General features: G+C 58.7%; 3 protein-coding genes across 5 annotated transcripts in view; 2 read left to right on the top strand and 1 right to left on the bottom strand.

Moving 5' to 3' along the window:
• LOC113993758 (otoferlin-like) overlaps positions 1 to 4,635 on the top strand; it is a 22,206-nt gene extending 17,571 nt beyond the window's left edge. The window contains exons 2-5 of the mRNA XM_039382850.1: positions 861 to 1,150; positions 2,500 to 2,678; positions 2,917 to 3,017; positions 4,450 to 4,635. Coding sequence (XP_039238784.1) covers positions 861 to 1,150; positions 2,500 to 2,678; positions 2,917 to 3,017; positions 4,450 to 4,630 — 751 coding nt within the window. The 3' untranslated portion in view covers positions 4,631 to 4,635. The remainder of the gene's footprint in view (positions 1 to 860; positions 1,151 to 2,499; positions 2,679 to 2,916; positions 3,018 to 4,449) is intronic.
• A 220-nt stretch (positions 4,636 to 4,855) lies between these two features.
• LOC113993742 (translation initiation factor IF-2-like) lies at positions 4,856 to 6,032 on the top strand. Of its 3 annotated transcripts, XM_027732192.2 has the most exons (3): positions 4,856 to 5,088; positions 5,132 to 5,369; positions 5,413 to 6,032. In XM_027732192.2, exons 1-3 carry the CDS (start codon positions 4,856 to 4,858, stop codon positions 6,007 to 6,009), a joined length of 1,068 nt encoding a protein of 355 aa, XP_027587993.1. In that variant the 3' UTR covers positions 6,010 to 6,032. The 3 variants fall into 3 exon arrangements, with proteins under 3 accessions (XP_027587993.1, XP_039238788.1, XP_039238787.1); XM_039382854.1 differs by having other exon boundaries at positions 4,885 to 5,088; positions 5,132 to 6,032; XM_039382853.1 differs by having other exon boundaries at positions 4,885 to 5,369.
• A 3,110-nt stretch (positions 6,033 to 9,142) lies between these two features.
• On the bottom strand, positions 9,143 to 17,734 carry LOC113993749 (interferon-induced very large GTPase 1-like). Its single transcript, XM_027732204.2, has 2 exons — positions 17,648 to 17,734; positions 9,143 to 16,498 (listed from the first exon to the last, which is right to left on the bottom strand). The coding sequence occupies exon 2, from the start codon at positions 16,494 to 16,496 to the stop codon at positions 9,210 to 9,212; it is 7,287 nt and encodes a 2,428-aa protein (XP_027588005.2). The 5' UTR covers positions 16,497 to 16,498; positions 17,648 to 17,734; the 3' UTR covers positions 9,143 to 9,209.
• Between the last annotated feature and the right edge of the window lie 612 nt (positions 17,735 to 18,346).

Genomic DNA, 18,346 nt, shown 5'->3' with positions numbered 1-18,346 from the left:
CTATCCCAGGGAATCCAACCCGGCCTGGGACACTGCCAGGGATCCAGGGGCAGCCACAGCTTCTCTGGGAATTCCAGCCCAGCCCCTCCCCACCCTCCCAGCCAGGAATCCCTTCCCAATCTCCCATCTAAACCTACCCTCTGACAGTGGGATCCATTCCCTGCGTCCTGTCCCTCCATCCCTTGTCCCCAGTCCCTCTCCAGCTCTCCTGGAGCCCCTTCAGGCTCTGGAATGTTCTCCAAGCTCTCCCTGGAGCTCAGTGTTTTCCTTTAATCCCTTGGAGCCGCATCCCACAGGATTTATCTTCCAAGAATCTGAGAAGCCCAGTCTGGAGCCATCCCAGCTCCATGGAACCAGAGAATTCCAGCCTGGTTTGGGTGGGAAGGGACCTCAAATCCCATCCTGCTCCATGGGCAGGGACACCTCCCACCAGCCCAGGTTGCTCCAACCTGGCCTTGGACACTCCCAGGGATCCAGGGGCAGCCACAGCTTCTCTGGGCAACCTGTGCCAGGGCCTCTCCACCTTCACAGGGAAGGATTCCTTCCCAATCTCCCACCTCTCCCTGCCCTCTGCCAGTGGGATCCATTCCCTGTGTCCTGTCCCTCCAGCCCTTGTCCCCAGTCCCTCTCCAGCTCTCCCATGATCCCTTCCCATCCTGCTCTGCTCCCGCAACACTCCCAGCTCCCATCCAGCTCCCAGACGACCCATTTTCATCCCTTTCTCCCAAACTTCCCTGTCCCCCCCCCATCCCCTTGTGTGCCCCAAAGTTGTGCCCCTTTGCCCCGAGCACCCCCAATCCTCTTGGCTCCCCTCTCTCGGCTCCTCCCGGTCCTGGAGCCCCCCCTGGCTGCACGGACAGGGGGGTCCTGTGTCACCCGTGTCCCCCGTGTCCCCCCTGGCCCCTCAGGTGGCTGAAGGGGCAGCAGGAGGACAAGCAGGACACGGACGTCCACTACCACTCGCTCACCGGGGAGGGCAACTTCAACTGGAGGTACATCTTCCCCTTCGACTACCTGATGGCCGAGGAGAAGATCGTCATCTCCAAGAAGGAGTCCATGTTCTCCTGGGACGAGACCGAGTACAAGATCCCGGCCCGGCTCACCCTGCAGGTCTGGGACGCCGACCACTTCTCGGCCGACGACTTCCTGGGTGAGCCCATGGAGCACTCGGGAGGCGGCTGGGAAGGGCCTGCCCAGGGATGTGGCCAGGCTGGATCCATGGGAAGAGCAGTGGGAGGGCAGGAAGGCTCTGCCCAGGGATCTGGACAGACTGGATCCATGGGAAGAGCAGTGGGAGGGCAGGAAGGCCCTGCTGAGGGATATGGACAGGTTGGATCCATGGGAACAGCAGTGGGAGGGCAGGAAGGCCCCTACTGAGGGATGTGGCCAGGCTGGATCCATGGGAAGAGCAGTGGGAGGGCAGGAAGGCCCTGCCCAGGGATGTGGCCAGGTTGGATCCATGGGAAGAGCAGTGGGAGGACAGTGGGAGGCCTTCCTGCCCTGCCCAGGGATGTGGCCAGGCTGGATCCATGGGAAGAGCAGTGGGAGGGCAGGAAGGCCCCTATTGAGGGATGTGGCCAGGCTGGATCCATGGGAAGAGCAGTGGGAGGGCAGGAAGGCCCCTATTGAGGGATGTGGCCAGGCTGGATCCATGGGAAGAGCAGTGGGAGGGCAGGAAGGCCCTGCCGATGGATCTGGCCAGGCTGGATCCATGGGAAGAGCAGTGGAAGAGCAGTGGGAGGGCAGGAAGGCCCTGCCCAGGGATGTGGCCAGGCTGGATCCATGGGAAGAGGTCAGTGGTGTGAGGGCCAACCAGGCCAAGTGCCAGGTCCTGCCCTTGGGTCACCACAACCCCCTGGAACCCTCCAGGCTGGGACAGAGGGGCTGGAAAGCTGGAAAAGGCCCTGGGGGTGCTGGTGGCAGCGGCTGGACACGATCCCAGCTGTGCCAGGGGAGGCTCAGGTTGGCCAGGAGGAGGAATTCCCTGCTGGAAAGGGTGGTGAGGCCTTGGCAGGGGCTGCCCAGGGAGGTTTGGAGTGCCCAGCCCTGGAGGTGTCCCAGGAAGGCCTGGCCGTGGCACTCGGTGACAAGGTGGGCATCGGGCACAGGGGGGGATCCACGGGCTGGGAGGGCTTTTCCAGCCCAGATGATCCCGGGATTCTGGGAGCCCTCCTCTCCACCGTGGCACCAGCAGCTCTTTACTTCCCAGAGCTGGTTCAGAGCTTCTCCCCCGGGCAGGAGCTGCCGGTCCAGCCCCTGTGCAGCATTTTGGGGGTGCCAACCCCCGTGCCCTCCCTGCAGCATTTTGAGGGGTGCCAACCCCCGTGCCCTCTCTGCAGCATTTTGGGGGTGCCAACCCCCGTGCCCTCCCTGCAGCATTTTGAGGGGTGCCAACCCCCGTGCCCTCCCTGCAGCATTTTGGGGGTGCCAACCCCCGTGCCCTCTCTGCAGCATTCTGGGGGTGCCAACCCCCGTGCCCTCCCCTCTTTCTCCTGCCAGGGGCCATCGAGCTGGACCTGAACCGCTTCCCCCGGGGGGCCAAGACGTCCAAGCAGTGCAGCCTGGAGATGGTGACCAAGGAGGCCGAGCTGCCCATGATCTCCATCTTCAAGCAGAAGCGGGTGAAGGGCTGGTGGCCCTTCGTGGCCAGGGACGAGAACGACGAGCTGGAGATCACGGTGAGGGCGGGGAGGTCACTCCTTGGAGACACCTTCCACCCTTCCCTCCCTGCGTTCCCCCGGGAAATCCCTCTGTCTCCAGGCCCTGGGGGCCGAGGTGGCAGCGTGTGCCAGGCCCCAGCGCGTGTGCCAGGCCCCGGCGCGTGTGCCAGGCCCCAGCGCGTGTGCCAGGCCCCGGCGCGTGTGCCAGGCCCCGGCACGTGTGCCAGGCCCCAGCAGGGCTCTGTGCTCCCTGCAGGGCAAAGTGGAGGCCGAGCTGCACCTCCTGACGGCCGAGGAGGCCGAGAAATCCCCCGCCGGGCTGGCTCGGAACGAGCCCGACCCCCTGGAGAAACCCAAGTAAGTGGGAAGCCCCCTCTCTGCAGCAGCTACCCGGGATCCTGGGCTTCTGCTCCCACCCGGAGTGCTGCATCCAGCTCTGGGGCTGCGGGAATGAGGCCAGAGGAGGCCGTGGAGCTGCTGCCAGGGCTGGAGCCCCTCTGCTCTGGAGCCAGGCTGGGAGAGCTGGGGGGGCTCAGCTGGGGAAGGGAAGGATCCAGGGAGACCTTGGAGCCCCTTCCAGAGCCTAAAGGGGCTCCAGGAGAGCTGGAGAGGGACTGGGGACAAGGGCTGGAGGGACAGGACACAGGGAATGGATCCCACTGGCAGAGGGCAGGGAGAGATGGGAGATTGGGAAGGAATCCTTCCCTGTGGAGGTGGAGAAGCCCTGGCACAGGTTGCCCAGAGAAGCTGTGGCTGCCCCTGGATCCCTGGGAGTGTCCAAGGCCAGGTTGGAGCACCTGGGATAGCGGGAGGTGTCCCTGCCCATGGAGCAGGATGGGATTTGAGGTCCCTTCCCACCCAAACCAGGCTGGAATTCTCTGGTTCCATGGAGCTGGGATGGCTCCAGACTGGGCTTCTCAGATTCTTGGAAGATAAATCCTGTGGGATGCGGCTCCAAGGGATTAAAGGAAAACACTGAGCTCCAGGGAGAGCTTGGAGAACATTCCAGAGCCTAAAGGGGCTCCAGGAGAGCTGGAGAGGGACTGAGGACAAGGGATGGAGGGACAGGACGCAGGGAATGGATCCCAGTGGGAAAGGGGAGATTTGGGGGGGAGATTGGGAAGGGATTCCTGGCTGGGAGGGTGGGGAGGGGCTGGGCTGGAATTCCCAGAGAAGCTGTGGCTGCCCCTGGATCCCTGGGAGTGTCCAAGGCCGGGTTGGATTCCCTGGGATAGCGGGAGGTGTCCCTGCCCTTGGCAGGGGTGGGACTGGATGGGATTTAAGATCCCTTCCCCCCCAAACCAGTCTGGGATCTGGGACGCTGGGAGGTGTGGTGGGGTGGTCCCTCAGGAGGGAGACGGGTATGGGGAGTGAGGGATTTGGGAATGAGAGTCCTGGGCAGAGCCACCTTCAGTGCTTCCCCCACTGCCTGCTCTTCTCTGCCCCGCTGCTTCTCCTTTATCCCTCCCTCCTCTGCCTCTCCTCTCGGCTCCAGCTCCTCTCCTTGGCCTCCCCACCCCCTCTCCTCCCCTCCAGCACCGACTGGAATCTTCCTGTTGCCTCCTCATCACCCTGCAGTCCTTCCTCTGGCACAAGGAATCCCGGAATCACAGGGTGCTTTGGGTGGGAAGGGGCAGGGACACCTCCCACTCTCCCAGGTCGCTCCAAGCCCCGTCCAACCCGCCCTGGGACACTTGCAGGGATCCAGGGGCAGCCACAGCCTCTCTGGGCACCCAGAGAAGTGCAGGAATAACTCTGGTGCCGGAACAACAACTTCCTTTCCCCGCAGCCGCCCGGACACGTCCTTCATCTGGTTCCTGAACCCGCTCAAGTCCATCAAATACCTCATCTGCACGCGCTACAAGTGGCTCATCATCAAGATCGTGCTGGCCCTGCTGCTCCTCGTCATGGTGGCCCTGTTCCTCTACAGCATGCCGGGCTACATGGTCAAGAAGCTGCTGGGGGCCTGAAGGACGGGAGCCTCTCCCACGTCCCGGCCTTTCCCTGGCTCCACGTCCGTCCTTCTCCTCCCCACAGCCCCTCGGCAGCTCGGGGGCGTCTCCTCCCTGCTGCTGCTGCTCCTGGATTGCTCCTGGATTGCTCCTGGATTGCTCCTGGATTCCTCCTCTGGTCCCCTTCAGGCTCTGGTCCCATGGGAGTGGGGCTGGAGGGTGGTGTCGATCCCGAGGCTGGGGATGGGATCGATCCCAAGGCTGTGCATCCCTCACCAGGGATGGGATGGGATCGATCCCGAGGCTGTGCATCCCTCACCAGGGATGGGATCGATCCCAAGGCTGTGCATCCCTCACCAGGGATGGGATGGATCCCGAGGCTGTGCATCCCTCACTGGGGATGGGATCAATCCCAGGGCTGTGCATCCCTCCCCGGGGCTGGGATCGATCCCGAGGCTGTGCATCCCTCACCAGGGATGGGTTGGGCTCGATCCCAAGGCTGTGGATCCCTCACTGGAGATGGGATCGATCCCGAGGCTGTGCATCCCTCACCAGGGCTGGGATGGATCCCAAGGCTGTGCATCCCTCCCCGGGGCTGGGATCGATCCCGAGGCTGTGCATCCCTCACTGGAGATGGGATCGATCCCGAGGCTGTGCATCCCTCACCAGGGATGGGATGGGATCGATCCCGAGGCTGTGCATCCCTCACCAGGGATGGGATGGGATCGATCCCGAGGCTGTGCATCCCTCACCAGGGATGGGTTGGGCTCGATCCCAAGGCTGTGGATCCCTCACTGGAGATGGGATCGATCCCGAGGCTGTGGATCCCTCACCAGGGCTGGGATGGATCCCAAGGCTGTGCATCCCTCTCCGGGGTTGGGAGAACTGCCCAGCCGGCTTGGGGGGGGGCTCAGGGGCCTCTGCCCTCCTTGACATCTCAGCCCCCAGGCCCGGGGCAAGGAGAGGGCAGCTGGGGCTGTGCCGGTGGAGCTCCGGGATCGCTCCCAAAGGGCTCGTCGGAGGGATATTCAGAACCCAGGATGGAGCAGGGAGCTGGGATGGAGCAGTGGGGACACTCCAGTGCCCCCCAGGGTGAGGGCCCAGCGCTCCCCCAGTGCCTGTCCCCTCTGCCCCATGGTAGCTCTGGAGGTCCCCGCCGTGGGGACACAGGACACGGTGCCCCAGTAGCCCCCAGGGAGCCCCGGGGGTGGGCGAGGGCCAGGCCCTGCCCCTCCCTCCCCGTGGAGGGCTCCCACAGCTCAAACACCCTCCCGAGATCCCCCACCCGGAGGGGTCGGCGGCTGGACGGCCCCGGGGGGGGGGCTCACAGGGTCTCTGGCACGGCGGGAGCTCTCCCCGCGTGCCTCGGGATCCTCCGCGTGTTCCCTCTGGATTAGTGATCCCCGCGGCCGGAGCCTTTCCCAGCTCCCAGTGTGCGAGACCCCGAACCGAGGAACCGAGGAACGTCCCGGAGGCGTTTGGAGGTTGTTGCTGTTGAAATCCATCCAAATAAAAACCACCTTTCGCGTCCGGGCTGTGGAGCTCTGGGGTCAGGGGGGGTCAGACCGCCCGGCTCTCCCGCTCTTCCCGAGGAACCTTTTCCCTCCTTCCCGGTGCTCCCGCTCTTCCCGAGGAACCTTTTCCTTCTTTCCCGCTCTTCCCAAGGAGCCCTTCCCTCCTTCCCGGCGCTCCCGCTCTTCCCGAGGAACCTTTTCCTCCTTCCCGGCACTCCCGCTATTCCCGAGGAGCTCTTCTCTCATTCCCGGTGCTCCTGCTCTTCCCGAGGAGCCTTTTCCCCCTTCCCGGCGCTCCTGTTCTTCCCGAGGAGCCCTTCCCTCCTTCCCAGCGCTCCCACTCTTCCCAAGGAGCCTTTTCCCCCTTCCTGGCGCTCCCGCTCTTCCCAAGGAGCCCTTCCCTCCTTCCCGGCTCTCCCGCTCTTCCTGAGGAGCCCTTTCCCCCTTTCCCGCTGTTCCCGAGGAGCCTTTTCCTCCTTCCCTCCTTTCCCGCTCTTCCCAAGGAACCCTTTCCAATAAAAAAGGGGGCGGGGTTCGAAGGTCAGGGGCGTGGCCTGAGGGAATGACGAGCCAGGGGCGGGGCAAACAAGGGGCGCTGTCCTGTGAAGGGGCGTGGGCTAAAGGGGGTGTGGTCAGAATGTGTGGGCGTGGCCATTGCGGGAGGGCGTGATTAAGGCGGGTCCCCGGGAATCCCCAAGGGTTGTGGGAGGTTTGGGGAGGTGAAAAGTGATTTTGGGGGGTCCCAAAGCCTTGGGGGGGGATCTGGGGGACACCCGGGGGGTTTAGGGGGGGTGCGAGTGATGTTGGGGGTCCCAAAGCCTGGGAGGCGGACCTGAGGAGACACTCGGCAGAGTTTGGGGTCTCTGGGGTCCTTAGGACTTGGGGATGGGCAGGGCTGTGTGGGGTGCCCAAGGCACTGAGGGGGTTTCCAAACCTTTGTGGGGGTCTCCGTGGGGTCCCCATGGCCTCGGGGGGGCCCGATCGCTCTTTGACCCCCTAACACCCCCCAGACCCCCATAAACCCACCCAGACCCCCATAAACCCCCTTCACTCTGTGACCTTCCCAGACCCCCAACACCCCCAGACTCCTCATAAACCCCCACCACTCTTTGACACCTCCCCCGGACTCGCCCAAACCCCCACAAACCCCCATCACCCTTTGTCCCCCATAAATCCCTGGACACCCTAAACCCCCATCAATCTGGGGAAGATTTCCTCCCAGTCTCCCACCTCTCCCTGCCCTCTGGCAGTGGGAAGCCATTCCCTGGGTCCTGTCCCTCCATCCCTTTTCCCCAGTCCCTCTCCAGCTCTCCTGGAGCCCCTTTATGCTCTGGAAGGGGCTCTCAGGTCCGCCTGGATCCTTCTCTTCTCCAGGGGAGCGCCCCCAGCTCTCCCAGCCTGGCTCCAGAGCAGAGGGAGGCAGAAGGAGCAGGGAAGGAAAAGAAAGTAAAGGGGAGAAGGGAAAGAAATCCAAGTTGGTCCACTCAGATCTGCCCCTCTCCCCTTCCAGCCCCATCCCGGCCTCCTCCCAGCCTGTCAGCCCAGCCCCGTCCCCTGCCTTGCCCAGCCCCCTCTTTCCCAGCCTGTGCATCAGACAGACCCCCCGGGCAGTCCCTGCTGGGCTTTCCAGTCCCACCCCCCGCCAGCAGCTCTTTGCTTTCCCTCCTGGCTCCCTGGCAGCCCGGCAGGGGCACTGCCACCTCAGTTCCAACCCCCAAGGCCGTCCCCGGGGCAGCCCCAGCTGGTCCCAGCTCCTCCAGAGCGCGGCTCCGGTGCCCCCAGGCTGCCTGGACAGCACCAGCGCTGCCCCGGGGACTGGGAGGAAGCTGCTGGGCCACGGGATCCTGCACAGGGGGCACGGCAAAGGCTTTTGCTCAACAGCCAGGCCAAGGGCAGGAGCAGCTGCCGGTGGGGCTGAGAGCTGGAGGGAAGTGCAGCAGGCCCAGGCCCCTGAGCAGGGACGGCTGCCCTGGGCACACGCAGGGCCCTCCGGAGCAGGGAGTTAAAGCACTGCCTCAGCCGGCCCTGCCCCTGCCAAGGTGGGACCTGCTGCTGGCGACTGAAAGGACTCCTCTCCCAGTTCCTGGAATCACACTCTTTATTAGCACCGCCTGGGACAGGTTAATAAGGTTCGTGGGCGTTGGCGGCAGCGTCTGGCTGCAAAACTGTGTTTGAAAGCAATCTGGGCTCTGGGAAGCAAGGCCAAGGTGGAACACGAAGCAATCTGCCAATATCCTCTGGGGGGAGCCCGACCAAAGCTCTGCTCCTTAAAGCAGCGTTGAACCTGCCCAGAGTGTATTTCTCACCCCACAGGCGTCCCTGGGGTGGGGGGGAGGCAGGTTCAACCCCTCGGCTGATCCCAGCAGGTTTGGGGGAGTCTTCCTCAATTTCCCCCCTATCCTCAACTTACTTTTATACGAATTCTTTGTGTTTAGGTGGAGCTGGAGTGGCTTCAGTCGTAATTACCTTTTGTTTCTGGTTGGTGTAAAGTTCTCTTGCTGTACCTAACGGGAGGGGGGGTCGTGGTTTGGCACCTGAGGAGGGGGTTCGACGTGGTTGTTGGCTCTGCAGCAGAACACCTGGATTGTCCCTCGGCTGACAGGTACTGGAGGGTCCCATGATCTTCCCAGTACCACAGTGTTCCCCCTTTGTGCTGGGATTGCAGTGCTGCAGGAAAGCTGGGCTTTGCTCACTGCCCCTTATTTCCTCAGAGCAGCTCATCCAACTGGGGCTTTCTCGTGCTGCCTTTGCCCTTCCCCTGGCACTTGGGCTCCATCTTGGCCATGAGACTGAGCAGCCCAGGGAGGGTTTTTATACTTTTGCTCAAGGGCAAAGCAGAGGGAAATGTTTACGGCAGGAAGGGAAGAGGATTGTGGCTGATCAGGAAGCGAGGGAGTTTCTGAGCGACGGCCGGAGTAACGCGCCTTATTTCACCCAGTTTGTGAGCAGTTGGATCCCATTGTCTTCATGGGGCTTGGGAGCATAAGCATTGAAACAGCATTTTGTGGACTCTGTTCTGCTAAACTGCAAAGCTGTGGAGGTTCTTCCTTCATCTTCTTTCATCTTCCTTCCATCGACATGGCCTAAGGCTTGTCCAGCTCAGCAAGTGCTTCCTGCTTGGTAATTCTCTGCCAGGCCTCAGGGATTTCTCCTTTGCCTTGAAATTTCTTACCGTGCCAGGTTTCTATCTCTGTCCTGAAATGAGACACAAACCATTTCCAGTAGGCTTGTGTGGATGGATCAGGAAGAATGTTCCAATTGGAGAAAGGAGGTCCTGCATCCCCGTATCTCTGGTAGAGGATCCATCTGTCATCAGCAACTTCAAATTCACACTCACTTGCAACGAGGCTGGAACAAATATCAATGACCAGGTGATCTGTTTTGTCCCACCTGTCTCCCCTCAAAGCTTGTGGTCGATGGAAGAGAAGTTGATGGTCTCCATCGTGTCCCCGCATGGTGTTTGTGCAGACAGCCCCACAAAAGGGACACTGCTCCCAGCACCCCCGAAACTGCTCTGCCAGGATGGTGTGAGGCTTCCTTTCAAAACAACTCAGATCAGCAACAGTAAATTCTTCCCTGAGCTTGTCCTTCATGGCAGGCAGTGCTTCTGCCATGGCTTTGCTCAGGAACTCGATGTCTGTGATCTCCTGATGCTCGAGGTCCTTCAGGTCACTTCTGGGCAAGTTCATCAGCTCTGTCAGTTCCCTGCAAAATTCATCCAGCCAGAGAGAGATTTTGTCCTTTCGGTCTTTTCTGTCTTTGACCCTTTGGGTTGATGAAGCAACAGCTGACAGGATGTTTCCATAGAGAACATCAAGGGAGGAATCTAAAAAGTTCTGCAGCCTCCGGCTCTCACCTAAACAGTAACTCTCAACACGTCTCTCAATGTACCACTGAAAAAACTCTTCTGGGTGTTGAAGGTACCGCTTGAAATACTGGAAGTTTTCTTTTTGTGCCAGGAATCTCAGGATACAAACATCCAGATTGGCTCTGTTGCCCTGGAAATCTGGGACTTTCCCCTGCATGCGACCAGCGATGGCTTTAGCCGTCCTCTCATAGACGGCCCGGCGAAGAGCTGGGGCAAGCTTGTAACAGAGGAAAACAGCAAAACCTGTGTCAGAAGTGGCTCCTTGGCAGGAAATCTGGAAACAGGTGAAGAAATCTTCTCTCTTGCTGTTCAGGTAGGTGACTGGGTCATTTGCCTTCTGGAACGCTTCGTGCATGGCTTTAAACCTTTCTGCTGCCGTTCTGCACAGGTACAGAGATAAATCTATGATGTAATCTTTGTTAACCCTAAATGGTGCATCGCTGGGGACGGAGTTCACACCTTCCTGTACTTCATGGAGTATTTCATGAATAAAGGTTCGACTGTAATCCCGTTTCTCCTGTTCCTTCTTATCAATGTTTGCCCTCACACGCTTTATGATGTTGTCTGTGATGTCCTGCAAGTTCACATCAGCATTAGAAACATTCAACCCGAGGTATGTTTTCCAACCCTTTTTCTTTGTGACATATTTCTTCAAGTCCAAGGAAAATCCTCTGTGTTTGGGGAATGACCTGATCCGTGCATGGAAACCAGGCTCCTTAAAATGCTCCAGAAGGACATCTTTTATTTCCGCATCGATATCCACCCGTTTTAGTGGGGGAGCAGCACGGGAGACTTCAGCAATCCACTCGGCCCAGAGAGAAGTAAACTTGTCTCTCAGTTCTCTCTCACTGAGGTTCTTACCTTCCAGAGTCAGAGCCAACTCCCTGCTCCTTCTCAAGAGCTCGTCTTCATATTTCCACTTCCTTGCATCCACTTTACTCTGGGTCTTCTGCAGTTCAATGAGATTCTCACATTTCTTCAGAGTTTCAAGAAGAAGATTCCCTTTTAGTTCTTTCAGCTTCCGCTTTGTGCTGCCTTTCCACTGGACCAGCATCTCACAGTGTTTGTCTTCCCTGAAATACTTTTCCATGTCTTTCACGATGGCATCGCTTGTCTTTCGCACGAGCCCTTCCAGGTGTTCTCTGGTGACTTGCTGCAAGTCCCCGTTCCGAATTCTGTTGTCGAGTCTCATTTGTACATCTAAGATGTGACTCCTGAGCCTCCAGGTCCACTGACAAAAGGCAGTTTCCAGTTTCCTGTACACAGCAATCTCCAGAGAATTCTTGAAGCTGAAAACAAAGTTCTCGTTCAGCAAAGCATTCCAGAGGTCACCAATACGGACTTTCAGGCTGGAGAGCGTCAAAATGCTGCCCTGGGACTCCCTGGCAGCCTGGAGAACTTTGCTCTTCAGTTGCTGGACGTTGTGGCTGTAGGTGGGGTTGGGTGGTGCCATTGGGGGGTTTCCTTCCCACAGGTGAGCAAAGTAGTGAATGTGGGTGTTCACGTCAAAGCGGATGACGTCGCTGAAGGAGGAGACGTCACAGCATTCCTGCTGGGCAGCTGCCACGGTCATTTCATCCAGCTTTTCCTGAAGACGTCTTTGTCCTTCCATGTTCTGCTCCTTGGCAGTAACTTCTCCCACGTTTTGGTGGACAAAGAGGCAGCCGGGGGAAAGATTTACTTTCTTCATCCTCAGAAGAGCCTGCACAGCGATCTGAAGGACATCCTGCATTTCTGAGGGATTTTCCCCAAAGATGTTGATCAGGGTCATGTTGCCGATGCCGATGACAAAGGTGGCCAGCTCGTTGTCATGGTTCAGGGACTGTTTATTGGCCATCTCTATGGCACAAAGGCCCTCTGTGTCAACAACCAGCATGTAATCAAAGCCCACGTCCTCTTGCAGCTGCTCGTCCAGTGGCAGGAGTTGCATAAACGCTCCCCGGGTGCACCTCCCCGCGCTGACGTTGAACTGCAGCCCAAACATGGCATTCAGCAGGGTTGACTTCCCTGTGCTCTGCAGGCCGAGCACGGAGAGAACAAACACTCGTTTGTCCCCCAGCCTCTCAATTAGGCTGTCAAAGATTGCTCCCACCCAGTGCAGGGGCAGGTAAGAAGCATCCCCATCCATCAGCTCCACAGGATATCCCAAAACCATCAGCTCTGCTGCCATTTGGGGCAGTTTGACAACATTTTCATTCTTTGAGTTCCTTAAGTGCAGAGCTTCATAGATCTGCCCTACCTCTCTCAGCAGATGCTCCAGGCCAACAGATGAATCGTTGATTTCATCAGAGAGGGCCTCCAACCGACTCAGCAACTTAGAGTTCGGACTGGTTTTTTCCTTGCTTTTCTTTTTTTCCAGGATTTCAGACCATAACTTGTGATAGTCTCTCCTCAGTTCCTCAAGGTGACTGGAGGACAGGTCGTCCATAAAGACCTTCATCCACTGCAGGAAGTATTTCTTGGTATCTGCTGGCTGTGACAGGAGAAAGCCAAGGAATGGTTTCATCAGTGGGTTGAGGGGGAAGGCTCGCTCTAGTTGCTTTCTTCTAATTGCTGCCTTCTCGGATTCAATTTGGCTCCGATGGTGCTCAATGCTCCTGTTGCCCTTCTCCTGCAAGTGAGTGAGTTCTTTGTCCTTTTGGCACCACTGGTGCCACAGTTTTCCTTGAAGAGGCAGGAGCTGGGATTTGATCTCAGACAGCTTCTCCTTCTTCAGAAGGGTCACCAGCTCCTTTGCCTTTGCTTTGGCTGCCACACACTCGGGTCGATCTTCATCCACTAAGAATCCGTGCTGGCGAGCTTTGTCCAGGCAGGCGTCCAGGCTGAAACGTGGGTTGGACCCTTCCAGCAGATTCCTGATTGTTTTAGTGAGCTCGTCCAACATTTCTGCTTCGTTTCTGTTCTTGATCCCTATTGTTACAGTTTTACTGGATTGTCCAGCTGCAACCTTCTCTTTGTCAGTGAGAAGACAAACCAGAGGCCTTTGTGACTGCCACAGGTCACACAGAATCTTTGTCCCTCTGTCGTCCATGTGCTCCGAGTCGGAGACAAGAGCCACGTTGAGAGCAGAGATCTCCTGTAAGAACTGCAGCTGCGCTCCGTGGTCCCTGGCGTCTCCATGCAGGTTACAGAAAGCCACACAGCACTCAAAGGTGTCATCGGGGCTCCCCCGGGGACAGTACCAGGCGATCTCCACAACACCTGCCATCAGCAAACGCTCTCTGGTGCTGCCTCGGCAATGGCGGTGGAAAAAAGTGTCGTGTCTTTGTTTGCTCAGCAGAGCATTGAGGAGCTGAGACTTGGAAGAGGAGGCAGAGGTGCCAATGCGGATGAAGGACACGATGGGCGTCTCTGCCTGATGCATGTGTTTGCTATTGTGACTGCTCATCCTGGGCTGCTGTCCCGACTTGTCCGCCTCTTTCCAGCTCCTTTTGATTTGGCTGAGGGCCCAGAGCGGGAACTCGATCTGGGCAGTGCCCGGCTTGGGCACCAGCAGGGGCAGTGCCAGTTGGCAGAAGGCCAGTTTGGTTGCAATGGACTGTCTCATGAAGTCATCAGCACAGTGGAAAATCGCCATCTGGAGGTCCATGGGGTGCACGTGGCTGTCCCTGGGTGCAGGTCGAGGGGCTGCTTCCTCCAAATCACGTAGAAAGTTCTCAAAGGAGTCTGAGGGTTTGTGCTCTTGCTCTGTGATTTCTGGCACGGGGGCAAGTCGTGGGCTGCTCCCATCCCCACAAGTCAGGTACCTCACCCGATAGTCCACAGTTAAGAGCTTCTGCAGGAAGTGAAATGGCAGTTCCTGGTCCTTGCTGGGCTGGCTGTCATGCAGAGATGTCTTGCAGATGCTGTGGAAATGTCCCACACCCATTTTTCTTGGATAGTGACTTTCTAGTCCAAGGCGCTTGAGCAACTGGAGGAACTCTTGGTTTGCAGTGGCTTCATTGGCTTTGGATTCGCTGGCACCTGACTCGGATTTGGAGGGACTGGAAGGCTCAGTTGTTTGGAAAGGGTCTTCCATGTCTTTGAGTATGTTCTGCATCCTCACATCATCCCCTGTTTCCTCCAAGCTCCCACCGATGAAGGAATTCAACTCATGTTCCAGCATCTCCCAGTCTGGGCACTCCCTGTGCTTCTGGAGGAGATTCTTTGTCCCTGTGGCCCACAAGCCTTCCATGTGACCTTCCATGAAAAGCAACCGCTCCCTCTTCTGCTCTGGGGACAGCTCTTTGCTTTGGGGTGTCACGGTCAGAGCCGTCAGCAGAAGGGAGGCCTCAGCTCTGGCAGCATCTTGCTCCTTCAGAGTCACGTACTGCTCGTGTGCCGCTGCCATTGCCTGGGCCAGGTACTGAATTTCTGCATGGCCAAGGAGGTGCTGGAAAGTGCTGCTTCCCACCTGGTACCCTGTGCTGGTCGCAATTAAGAGCACCAAGAGTTCCATGTCCTTCTGAGCCCTTTCCTGGAGAGACCGCAGTAAGGAATGAATTGCGAGGCCTGTGGTCAGGGTGGCTTCTCTCTTTGCTTCCTGGACGGCAGAAGCAGAGGTTCCTGGTGCGTAGGTGACAGCATGGATGTGCTCCATCATTTGCTGCAGTGTCTGCAGGAGCTCTCCAAGTTCAGAGACATTGGGAGTTTTGGGAAGCCTGTGGTCAGTCTGGAAGATCCATTGCATAATGAAGGAAGACTCAGGGAAGTCTTTGACAGAATAGATATGAGGATCCAGGAGGCTCCTCAAGATTGCCTTGAGAGAGGTGGAGTTTTCTGGAGGTGACTCCTGGCAACTCCTCACGGTGTTCACCAGGAAGTCCTGCAGAACTTTGTCCGACAGGCACACGTTGATCCAGACTCTGGGGTCCTTGGTTTTTGCACTCAGATCCTGTTTCAGATCCATCAGCATGAGCAGTTTCCTTTCATCCAACCCCCCCTGCCAGGTCTTCACAATCTCCATGAACTCTCTGGCCTCTTCCACTGCACTGGCCAGTTCCTCTCCAAAAGCGCTGCCGACGCTCTGATTCGTCAGCGCTTTGTACGCAGCCCTGAGGGCGCGGCTCATTCCATGGACGGACTGAAAATCCCTGCTGTGATTGCACAGGATGACCTCCCACACCGGGATCAGCTGGGAGCCGCGGTCGATAACGCACCACGTTGAGTTATTGGACACAAGCCCCTTTTCCCACTGAGGGAGAGAATTGGTCTCTGATGGGCCCCCTGTGGTGAACACCTGACACTGAATCTCTGTGTGGGAGCTCTCTCCAGCTCTGCCCTGGACAGAAGCCTGTGAGCTGGACCGGGAAACATCTGTGGCCCCTCCTGCACTGGCCCCGAAGCCACTGAAACTGGCCCCAACAAAGGTGTTCAGGGCTTCAGATGTTTGTCGCTTCATCTCCTCCCTCTGCTCGGCTCTGAATCCTCCTGTAGACGCCTTCCACCAGAATATCCCCCCAAAGTGGAGGGGACCCTGGCTGACATGGGACCCAAACCTGCTGAAGAAGCTCTCTAGCAGGTTGGGCTGATCTTCTTCCCCAGTGAGGCTCAAAAGCTGCTCCATGTGTTGCAGCTCCCGCAGGGCCCCATCCGAGAGGAGAAGCTGGTTCCTTTGGAAGTAGCAGGAGGCCAGAGGGATGTACTGGTACTTGGTGGTGCAAAAGTAGCTCTGCTCAGAGTGGGACTGGTGGGTGCCCTGTGCCTGTGAGGAGCTGCTGTGATCTGCACCAGCTTCCAGTTTAACTCCCCAGAACCCGGCTTTGGCAGAAACGCTGATGCTGAAGCCCAGCTGCTCCATGGACCTGGTGAAAGTGGATTCTGCTGCACTGGAGGAGAACTCCTTGCTCTCAAACAGCGACCCTTGCTCTGGACCGGCGAGCTGGAATCCCTCAGGAACCCTGAGGAGCTGCTCTCGCTTTGCCAGCACATCTTCAGCCCGGCTGGTTCTGTAGATGCCCTGCAGGGCCAGTCCCCCCGACGCCCGCCTCAGCACCTCCGTGTCGGGGATGTTCTCCCTCCTGCCCACTGACGACTCCTGCTGCTCCAGCTGCTTCTGGATGCTCTCCAGCACATCTGCCAAGGGCTTCTTTAGTGCTGGCCAGAACTCCTTGGGAATCTCCATGGCTTGACACAGAGCCTCTGCTCTCTGCCTTACAACATCCTGGCTGTGGCTGTGGCTGTCGAGCATTTCTCTCAGCTCTTTCAGGACTTGCTTGGCCACTCCTCGTGTCTGCTTTGTCCTCTCCAAGTGCTGCTTTTCTTGTTCCTCAGAAGTTGCTTTGTCCTCTCTTATTTTCAGGAGTTTCTGCAGCGCCCTTTTCTCCCAGGGGTGCCGCACTTGGCGCTCCAACGTAAGGTAGTCTTCATATTGCAGGTGTTGCAGGGCTTGTGTGCACTGGACTCCCAGGGTCTGGGAGAGTTTGGGGAGCCAGTATGCAGCCTCCAGTCCTTCCTTCTGAAGTGCCTCTGCCAGGAGCTGTGCCTCTCCATGCCCCTCTTGGGTGTCGTCCTGCGAAGCCATGGCTGTGGGGGAAGAAAGGAAACGTTCCCTAAGGTTTGTTGTGAGAGGCCCCAGGCTCCTGTAAGAGGCTCTGCAGCAGCTCCGGCCCTGGGGATGCTCCCACGTGGCTGCTGGAGCCCAGGCTGGGATGCCACAAGCCCCAGGGTCTCCTTCCCGGACAATGGATGTGCCTGCTGTGGGATCAGCCCTGAAGCTGAGTGTGTATCCCAGAGACAACACACACACACACACACACACACACGGACTTGGGCACGCAACCTGCCATGGAGAAGGTGCTGCCTTCAACATCGCCCAGGTCCTCCCAACAGGACTCCTGAATCCGTGAGTGCAGAGAGCCGAGGGCCTTCCTGGATCCCTGGAGCACCGACACAGCCCCTGTGCCCGTCCCACCCCCCTGCCTGCATCCTGCACCCTCTTCCCAGCACAGGGCTCTCCCGCTTGCCGGCTGCTCCAGCTGGTGCTCCCAGCGCACAGAGGCAGCGCTTGGAGCTGGGGAACATTGTCCCAGTTTTCAAGATGGGCAGGAAGGATGACCCTGGGAACTACAGGCCTGGCAGTGTCCTTTCAGTGCCTGGTACAATTGTGGTGAAGGTTGTTCTGGGTGTTACTGAAAAGCCCCTGAAGGACAAGGCAGTCGCTGGTCACGGCCAGCACGGGGTCCTGAGGGGAATGTGCTGCTCGTCAAACTGAATATCCTTTTCTCCACAATAACCCATCAAGGGAAGCCAGTTGATGGAAGCTTTTTGGATTTCAGTGAAGCTTTCCATCTCTCCCAGGATCCTTGTGGGTCCCTTCCCACTCCGGCCCTTCTGTGATTCCCTGATTCTCACCCTAACGCAGCTGGTGCTCTCCCTGGACTCCTGCCTTTACACCTTTGGGGTTTTCTACACCGTCCCACAAACCTGAGAAGTGTCTCTGTCTCAATTCAGCTGGATCCTGGAGAGGTTGATTCCATGCACAAACCCTTCCCCTGCCTTCAGCTTCCATCCCAGCAGGGATACCAGACCCTCCCCAAGCCAGGGCTGGCTCCCAGGGGTTGGCACTGGGCTCCTGGAGCCTTGCAGAGCCTTGAGTGTCAGCTTTCCCTCTCAGGCCAGTGCAGACTGAGGCAACCTGTGCCCTGGCCATGGGCTCTGAGTCACCTCACCCACCTGAGAGCAGATGCTCCTCTTGGTCCCAGCCTTGAGTGCCCAGAGGACACGGGCAGCCAAGGTGCCCAGCTCAGGGGACACAGCACCGTCACAGCCAAGGCCTGGGGGACACAGCGGCGGGTGGAGAAGATGGGAACTCCCTGGAGAATTCCGGAGGAAGAGCAGCGGGAAGGAAAGGCCCCAGATCCTAAAGGAGAAGAGCTGAGAGTCAGGAGATGGCAACCCAGCAACGTGGAGGATTGATTGCAGGGAGCAGTGGAGGCCAACCCTTCTCCTGCAGTGGGGATTACCCCGTCAGCAGAGTCCCCAGGGCCATTGTGGGGTGGGGAGCAGAGCAGGCTTTCACCTGGGCCCTAAATCCGTGTTCCCCTGCAAAAGGAACCTGGACATGCTGGAGAGGTGGGACAGTGCCAATCCCCTGAAGGTAAACAAGGGCAAGGGCAGGTGCTGCCCCTGTGTCGGGGCAATGCCAGGCACAAAGACGGGCTGGGAGTGGACTGGATGGAGAGCAGCCCTGGGGAGAAGGACCGGGGGGGCTGGTGGGGGAGAGGCTGGGACACGACCCGGCCCAGAAACCCCCTGTGCCCTGGGCTGATCCCAGAGGGATGGTGGGCAGCAGGGCAGGGGGGATCTGCCCCTCTGCCCCCTCAGCTGAGACCCCCCTGCAGAGCTGCCTCCAGCCCTGGGCAACAGCAGCAC

Source organism: Pipra filicauda, unplaced genomic scaffold (assembly GCF_003945595.2).
Source record: "Pipra filicauda isolate LSUMZ 115617 unplaced genomic scaffold, ASM394559v2 scaffold286_size1242794_pilon, whole genome shotgun sequence".
Taxonomy (NCBI): Eukaryota; Metazoa; Chordata; class Aves; order Passeriformes; family Pipridae; genus Pipra; species Pipra filicauda.
Note: the sequence above shows the minus strand (reverse complement) of the source record. Positions and strands in the feature narration are given on the sequence as shown.

What these genes read in the sequence shown, in the direction of transcription:
- LOC113993749 (XM_027732204.2), bottom strand. Translation starts at nt 16,496, where the DNA reads ATGGCTTCGCAGGACGACACCCAAGAGGGGCATGGAGAGGCACAGCTC.
- LOC113993742 (XM_027732192.2), top strand. Translation starts at nt 4,856, where the DNA reads ATGGGATCGATCCCAAGGCTGTGCATCCCTCACCAGGGATGGGATGGG. An exon ending in CTGTGCATCCCTCACCAGGG is followed by an intron (nt 5,089 to 5,131) that starts ATGGGTTGGGCT and finishes CCCTCACTGGAG; the next exon opens with ATGGGATCGATCCCGAGGCT. An exon ending in CTGTGCATCCCTCACCAGGG is followed by an intron (nt 5,370 to 5,412) that starts ATGGGTTGGGCT and finishes CCCTCACTGGAG; the next exon opens with ATGGGATCGATCCCGAGGCT.